Source organism: Papaver somniferum, chromosome 5 (assembly GCF_003573695.1).
Source record: "Papaver somniferum cultivar HN1 chromosome 5, ASM357369v1, whole genome shotgun sequence".
Lineage (NCBI taxonomy): Eukaryota > Viridiplantae > Streptophyta > Magnoliopsida > Ranunculales > Papaveraceae > Papaver > Papaver somniferum.
This window is the reverse complement of record NC_039362.1, coordinates 78,437,826-78,446,034: the sequence shown is the minus strand read 5'-3', so window position 1 is coordinate 78,446,034 and position 8,209 is coordinate 78,437,826. Positions and strand designations below refer to the sequence as shown.

General features: G+C 37.4%; 2 protein-coding genes across 3 annotated transcripts; one reads left to right on the top strand and one right to left on the bottom strand.

The window, feature by feature from the left end:
* The first annotated feature begins 765 nt into the window (after window positions 1-765).
* LOC113281987 (protein ASPARTIC PROTEASE IN GUARD CELL 1-like) lies at window positions 766-2,793 on the top strand. Its single transcript, XM_026530900.1, has one exon. The coding sequence runs from the start codon at window positions 1,004-1,006 to the stop codon at window positions 2,555-2,557; it is 1,554 nt and encodes a 517-aa protein (XP_026386685.1). The 5' UTR covers window positions 766-1,003; the 3' UTR covers window positions 2,558-2,793.
* Window positions 2,794-4,856: 2,063 nt separating this feature from the next.
* LOC113281988 (peptidyl-tRNA hydrolase, mitochondrial-like) lies at window positions 4,857-7,940 on the bottom strand. Of its 2 annotated transcripts, none has more exons than XM_026530901.1 (8): window positions 7,558-7,940; window positions 7,247-7,391; window positions 6,764-6,831; window positions 6,635-6,685; window positions 6,459-6,532; window positions 5,647-5,705; window positions 5,479-5,555; window positions 4,857-5,360 (listed from the first exon to the last, which is right to left on the bottom strand). In XM_026530901.1, exons 1-8 carry the CDS (start codon window positions 7,813-7,815, stop codon window positions 5,232-5,234), a joined length of 861 nt encoding a protein of 286 aa, XP_026386686.1. In that variant the 5' UTR covers window positions 7,816-7,940; the 3' UTR covers window positions 4,857-5,231. The 2 variants fall into 2 exon arrangements, with proteins under 2 accessions (XP_026386686.1, XP_026386687.1); XM_026530902.1 differs by having other exon boundaries at window positions 7,307-7,391; window positions 7,558-7,937.
* Between the last annotated feature and the right edge of the window lie 269 nt (window positions 7,941-8,209).

Below are 8,209 nucleotides of genomic sequence, written 5' to 3'. Positions count from 1 at the left end.
TGCATATGGGAACTTTGCTGAAGATGGATTTTTGAATTTTTATGTAGATCTCAAAGTTTAGCACCTTTTTGTGTACTTCATCTTATCTTAGATTAACCGAAGCAGTTGATTTCAAATCTATTACAACTTTTCAAATTCAAAATTTTGGTAGTTTCGGGCTTTATAGATGGTGAAGTCATCTAGGTTAAAAATTGATACTCCAATCATCAAGACAATAAGAACCCTAAAAGCAATGGATCTTTTAGTTGCAGAAATAAGAAGAGGATAAGAAGAGGCCAAGAGGAAGACGTAGTGATTACTGTCATAAGAAAGAAAAATACTGGACTTTTCTAGCGGAAAAATAGTGAAAATGTTGACATGTACTACACATAGATAGCCACATCATATTTGCCGTCACTCAAGGTTCATATAGCATTTTCGTTTTTTACATGTCAAACTCCAAAATCTGACGATGATCAAAGCAAATAAAAAATACGAAGATGCTAGACTTCCCCCACTCCCTTCTTCCAATAGGTGTCACTGATATTAGCCCTTGATTCTTTGGATTGGACTAGTAGGGATCCCTTTATGTGACATCAAGGGCTAATATCAGCGATATACCCATTGGGGGAAAAGAGCGGGGTAGCCTAGCATTTTCGTAAAAAATAGAAATTCCACAGCAAAAAAGTATATCTGCTTCTGCCCATAAAAAATATTATATCTTGAAAACTAAGACCTGTTATACAACTTTTAGATGTAAATAAACGTTTCAAATTTCCATTCCCTCTTTTCTTTCTCACTCATTTCGTCGCTAGCTAGCTATTATTATTTGCCCCTTTACCCTTTTAACGAGGGAGGGCCGTGACTGCCATTACTCCCACCAGTCACTCCTTCACTCGCTCTCTTTCTTTCTCTCACTTCTTAAATAAACCTAACCCCCCATTTCCATTCACTTCCTTCTAAAAGTAGAAGCCCTAATCCACACCATTTCTCACACTCTCTACCTTCCTCCTCTGTTACAACAATGGAGGAATTAAGGAGGTTTTGCATGTCCTTTCTTCTATTCACTCTTCTCTATATTTCACCTTCATTTGTTCACTCTAGAAGCTTAGTAGTAGAAACTCATAAAAAAACAACACTTCTTGATATTACAGCTTCAATTCAGAAAACCATTGATGTTGTTTCTGCTTCCAAACCAGAAACAACCATTCAGAACACATTTCTCCAACAAGAAACTACATTTTCTGAATTCTCTTCTTCTTCTTCTTCATCATCATCAAAATCATTTACTCTGGAACTACATTCTAGAGATTCACTTCACTCATCCTCACATAAGGACTACAAAACTCTAATCAAATCTCGATTAGAACGTGATTCAGCTCGAGTCAGATCTCTTAACACTAAACTAGATCTAGCTGTTAACGGAATCAAGAAATCAGATTTCAAACCAGTTGAAACAACATTGGAACAAAGTCTGATGACTGAAGAAGGAGGGAAATCAAAAACTGAATTAGAAGGTCCAATCATATCAGGAACGAGTCAAGGTAGCGGTGAGTATTTCTCCCGAGTTGGAATCGGTCGTCCACCTAAACCGTTATATATGGTTCTTGATACAGGTAGTGATGTCACTTGGGTACAATGTTCACCGTGTACAGACTGTTACCAACAAACCGACCCGATTTTTGAACCGTCTTCTTCTTCATCTTACTCGCAAATTATGTGTAACACCGATACATGCCAAGCTTTAGATGTTTCGGCATGCCGTGCCGGTGTTTGTTTATATCAGGTTTCATATGGTGACGGTTCTTATACTGTTGGTGATTTTGTCAGCGAGACCTTAACTTTCGGCAACTCGAGTTCCGTCAACAACGTTTCTCTTGGTTGTGGTCATGATAACGAAGGTTTATTCGTCGGCTCAGCTGGTTTATTAGGTCTTGGTGGCGGCTCACTTTCATTTCCATCTCAACTCAAAACTGAATCATTTTCTTATTGTTTAGTCGATAGAGATTCTAGCTCAACTTCAACACTCGACTTCGGTAGCAGCTCAGAGCTAAACGTGAATAACTCCGTCACAACTCCGTTACTCCGCAATAACCAATTAGATACTTATTACTATCTAGGTTTAACGGGGTTAAGTGTTGGAGGAGAAATGTTAACGATTCCACCATCGGCATTTGAAGTGGATGAAAGTGGTAACGGTGGCATAATTATTGACTCCGGAACGGCTGTGACTCGGTTGAAAACCGATGTTTATAACTCACTCAGAGATGCATTTGTTGAAGGAACTCAGAATTTACCAACTACAAGTGGTGTAGCCATTTTCGATACGTGTTATGATCTGTCAACGATGAGAAGTGTTGATGTTCCGACTATTTCTTTACACTTCCCCGGTGACAAATATATAGCGTTACCGGCTAAGAATTACTTGGTGCCGGTTGACTCCGCCGGGACGTTTTGTTTAGCGTTTGCACCGACGTCATCTTCTTTGTCAATTATCGGGAATATTCAACAGCAGGGAACACGTGTCACGTTTGATTTGGTTAATTCTCTTGTTGGATTCTCTGCCAGTCAATGTTAGTTTTAGATAGATTTTGAGCAGAAAATATTGCTCTCTTGTTGTTGTAATTTATTATTTTATTTTTACGGTCTTTTATTTTTACTCCTGTTGTTTGAGGTAATTTTCTTAAAGAAATTTTACCACAGGAGAGGTTGTTGTTGTTATTATCTACGGTGGATGTGTATTTAATAGAAATGGAAGTATAGGTAATGGGACTACTTATGGTTTGCATGGGTGACATGTGGTTTGTCGGTTGAATATCTAGGTGCAATATTTGTGGGGTTTATATTTTTGTTTGTGATGTTGTTGTGGTGTGTAGGAAGGGTCAATTTCTTGGAAGGCGTGATTTAAGGGAACCACTTCACATGTTTTCAGAAATCAAAGTTTGGCAACATTGTACCTTGTTGCTTATCTTGACTGATGCGAGACATTTGTGGTGCTGGTAGTTGATGACTTCATATTTTTAGTAAGGCCAAGTTATTCTACGTACCAATATGAATCTTGCCTATGGTCACTGCACGGTGTGCAGAGGCCAGAGGGTATTTTCGAAGCTGCTTGATACTTTCAAATGTTTTTCCCCACAACTTTCCCCATGATTCGGCTCCTATTAACTGTTAGGGACTGTGGGTTCCGGTTGAACAGCCATGGTCTAGGACCTCTGCGACACTGTCGTTGGGGCAAGTTTTGGGGGGCAAGAAGCATTTTCTATTTTAATTGGCTTGTTTTCTGTGACAATTAGCAAGGCCAGGAACCACTCGGCAATAGAGCAGTGCAGTAGAGTCCCATCACCTTTCCTCTGTGAAAGATTGTGAGAGGTTGGAGTTCAATTCATGTTGTAGCTCTTTGGAATAATACCCACAAGGGGTCATAATCTTGCAGGCACGCCAATGGGGGTTCTTCAGTACAATTTTGTGCAACTTCTGGTGCTTTGGGCTGAGATTTTAAGCCGTAATATTCACTTGTGGACTGGAGATAATCTAAGAGTGGATTCATTTGGCTCTTGGAGATGATCTGAACAGTCTGAGCCGAAGAATAACAAGATGATTTAAACAGTCTGTCTATAGAAAATTTCATGTTTTTAAAATTATACATATTCTTCACTAGACAAGAGCATACTTTATATCAAATCATGTAATAAGGTGAACCAATTAAAATACCCTAATATGCTGGTTGTACAACACCTTCACATAATCATTTGATTCTCCACTCACAAAAGCCTGTTAGTTTGGGGGCATATTGATACAGAATTAATAAAATATACATGCCATACTGCTTTATGGATGAAAGTTATTAAGAATTGTTTGTAGATACTAGAGTAATTTCCATGGGATCTAATTTCCAGATTTTTATTTACAATACACTGCATTGGTTTAACAGAAAGCTACCATGATAACATTTCCCTGTAAAATCTAGATGTCACTTTATTGTTTTAACCAAAGATTAGCGAAATCTTTTATGTAATTGTTGTCTAAATAACATACTTTTATCAGTTTATGCCTCTAAGCTTTTTGTTACCCGTCATTTGACTGCATCAAAAGGAGCACAGTACATGTCCATGGGGATCATATCCTGTAATGAACTAGTTGTTTACAGACTTCTAAACTCTTTTTTAGCTTACAAGAAAATATAAAGTGAACATCATACATCCTAGGTTGCCTAACCCTAACTTCCCGACAGGAAAAAGAAATCCGTAGGCGTTTTTTACTTTTACTACCCATCTCTAGGGAGATTTAAGAAAAGGCTGCTATGATGAAGGGACCAGAATTTACTAACCAGGGGATCAAACAGTCCATCATTATTGACCAGAGTTCAGTGGAAGATAGTAAGTTTTGTAAAATATATTCTGATGATCCTCGTGGAAGGAAAAAAAGAAGTGACTCTTGCCAGACAGAAACAACCGAATAAGAAACCATGAAAAACATTAGCCCCACCAAAGTTTATTTTTGTTGTCAAACACTTTACTACTTGCCTCTTTTATCTATGGGTCAAAGAGGGCTGCTGTTCACCAAAAAATATTGCATGAAAAAAGAGTCGGAATAAAGCAACAGGCATGTCTAGATTTGCTGGACAATCATTCAGATACATTAAATCGTATTTACGTAACTGCAAGATATTTCATTAATCAGAAAGGATAACTTTAAGGTTGTGGTAGGTACCTGAAAATATAAGGAATGATTTACTGCACCATTTCTGGATAGTATATGATATCTGCAGTTGCTGATGCTGAAGCCGTGGAAACTGGAAAGACAGAAAGAAAAAAAAGAAACAGAAACGTAACTAGAATAGTTTCAGATTCCTGTCTATAGTTAGAGATTAAATATGCTCACAATCGAAACATTACTCTGGTACTCATTAGAAAAAAATTCCACAGTTATATATCCAGGGATGTGATGTGAAGAGAAAATTAAGTACTTGGGATAGGCAACACTGACTTCACATAAAAAATGAGATACATACATCCGAGACAAATAATCGGGCAATTCAATACGATCCGCTATTGGAGAAATTTAGCTGACAAAGTTGGATCATTCAACTTTAGATGCTTCCTCACCTCAAGAATCTGAAACTCTTCCCCAGGCTCTGGCAAAACCCTGGTCTTCTGCATCAGATAACCATTTCAAATAACAACCAATCTTCTTTCTTCAAGGGTCATAAGGTCCTGCTTATCTAAATAATTTATCAATACTTTAACATTTTAACCAAGCTGTTTCATCGACTTTGATTCCGACTTTGATGCAGAATTAGTAAATGTAGCACTTTTATCAAATCCCTCAAGCAAAAGTATCCTTAACGCGTCGTATCCATTTTGGAAAGTGAAATCCAGCTGCAGTCAACAAAGAATGAAACACTAAACCAATTAGAATTATTCTTTCTTTCTTTAACCCTTACTCTTTTGATTATGCTAAGTGTGCTTCTAAGGCAAGTGACGAAGTGTGATATACCTCTTCGCGCTCTTGTTTATTGAAAGGTCGAAGAACAAACGATGCACCATCCATTTTGCCAGTAGGTCGTCCAATTCCTATCAGAATAAACACCAATTCTTTAATATTTTTTCAATTAGAATACAGATGAAAATTAGATTTAGATACATAAGCAAGACATGTTCATACCTATTCTCAACCGTGGAAAATCACGGCTACCCTTGAAATGGTCAATGACACTTCTCATCCTGCCATTCAAGGAAAGAGCGATAAGCTCACAAATTAAGCAAAGCAAGGGGCATGCTATACAGTTATTTCTAAAGAGTAGTGACTAAACAAATGGAAAACCAAAAACACTGAGAATCGTTCAATAAAGAATCAGTTTTCTTCCTTTCATACGCATAATACACCCCAGGGCCCAGAGTCACTTTCTCAGAAAAATGGGCAATATCTGGTCATGTTGTGTTTGGGACTAATATGCCTTGCTTCTTTAGTTTCCCCTTTAAGGGAGCACAAAATACACCAAAAACTTCTCTTCTCTAGTAAAAATAGACAGTACAAGGCACACTTTCCATCTTGGGAGCAATGCTTCTGAAAACATCCCACCAAACGAGAAAACCAAACCCTAACTAGCGAGGGGCTATATCCACGCAGATCATTTCTAGTCAAGGAGTTGAAGCTTCATCTATTTACAATCTACATGATGCTATCATATGTAATAGTCAAAGTATCAAGTGTGCGTTAGGAATTGAGTTTGAATTGTGGAAGAAATTCAAACTCACTTGTCACTTGTCATCCTATGAAGGGTATACGTGTATCAGTAAGGAGGTAACGGAACATGGAACTGACAATATAATAGAATGATGCCTCAAACATCATCCAATGTATGGCATACGAGATTTGGATAGAGGAGATAAATCCTTCTAGAAAGGAAACAAAAAGTATGACATGATTACCAAGAATCCTAGAAAACCAAAAGAGTTATGCAACATAGAATTTACCCATTGTGCCCTCCATGTCCACCTTTCGGCAATAAACGTAATGCTCCGAAAGGCAAATCCATGTCATCAAATATCTGTTTAGAAGACCATAAGAGTTTAATAGAAGTGATGAAGAAATGTAATGCTCTCTTTCTGAAACCAGTATAGGAAATATTTAATATAACTAAATTCATTACCACAACTACTTGCTTCAACGGTATCTTGTAATATGAAACGATGGAACCAACCTACAAATGAGGATCAAAATTAAGAACACAGGTGTAGCAACAATAGACAAAAAAAGTTCACAGAATTTGCTTACTTACCGATTGACCACTCAAATTCATGAAAGTTTGTGGTTTTGCAAGCATAACAGGAACATCTCCTATATGGCCTGCATATAGAAAACCATATCGAATCAATTTACGACTAGCTGTTGTTTGGAAGTTAGTTTTGATACACCAAATTGGTGACACATCTCTATAATATAGAGATCTATTCGAAATTTCTAAAGGTCCAACTAGCTACTGACTTTGAGTCTGTATGTATCAAAGAATGATCCAACTTTTCAACTAAATCTTTGAAATGCGGATTTATCTCTAAAACCTCAACCCTAAGACGCTCATCCTGAAGTCGAACAATTTTAGCTAGACTTAGATCACTTTATGCAATGGTGCCAGAACAATCTCTAATACTGTTTCCCACAATAATTACCCAATTCTAGTACACCATGTTACCAATTTTTAAGAGCACGAGTTACTTGAAAATCAGAACCTTATTGAGTAAACCAAAAAGAGTATGTAGAATACCTTCTCCAAATTGAGCTTTAAACGAAACACCGAGAAAACCAAGTAGAGTTTGTAGAATACCTTTTCCAGATAGAGCTTTAAACGAAACACTACTCATTGATATTCCTTCAGCTTCAGCTATAGCATCTACCAACTCAAATCCCACCTAAACACCAAACAGAAACAATAAAAGGTGAGATTTTTCCTATTTAATGAACCATAGAAACTCCAATTCATGGATTAAAAGTAGAATTTAAATCCAATTTAATCATATATCTTCCCAGTTTGAATGGAAAAGAAGAAGAGAAATTAATTAAGGTAAAACACATTACATTATGTCTGGTTCCGTTATATAACTTTCCAGGGTTGCCAAGACCAACGAATAACCATGGTTTAGGTTTACCATCAGTTGCCGTCGTTGTGCTTGTGGTTGTGGATGCAGATGAGCATGAGATTAAGGTTGATGGTGAAGAAGATGAGAATTGAGATACGGCCATTTTCTTTCTCCGAGAAAGAAAACCAATAGTTAAACGACAAGGAATACGAACTGTAATCGCTGGAGAAGAAGATGAAATTGCCGGTAGAATCATGGTTGTTTCCCTTTGATATACTGAAATTTAACGCGCAAGTTTTTGGTTTCCCTTTTCCAAGTTGCCTAAAGACTTGTTTTCCTGTTCTGATTCGCAATGGTTTCTACTTTCTGTTCTGGAATTTCTAGGTAGTTGCTAATGACTTCTCACCCCTTTGATCAATTGATTTAGGTACGGTGAGGATTTCTTGGGCTGATGGCTAGGATGGAAATATGCTAGGCCCTGTAGATACTTAGAGCTGCACATATGTCGGTTGGTTCGTCTTTCGCCTAAAAACAACTACCAACCACCTAGAACTTCGGTTTTACAGTATTAAAACCAAAACCACCCACCCATTTTTGGTTTGTGTTTAAACTCGTTCATTACGGGTCGATCGATTTTGAGTTTAAACCCG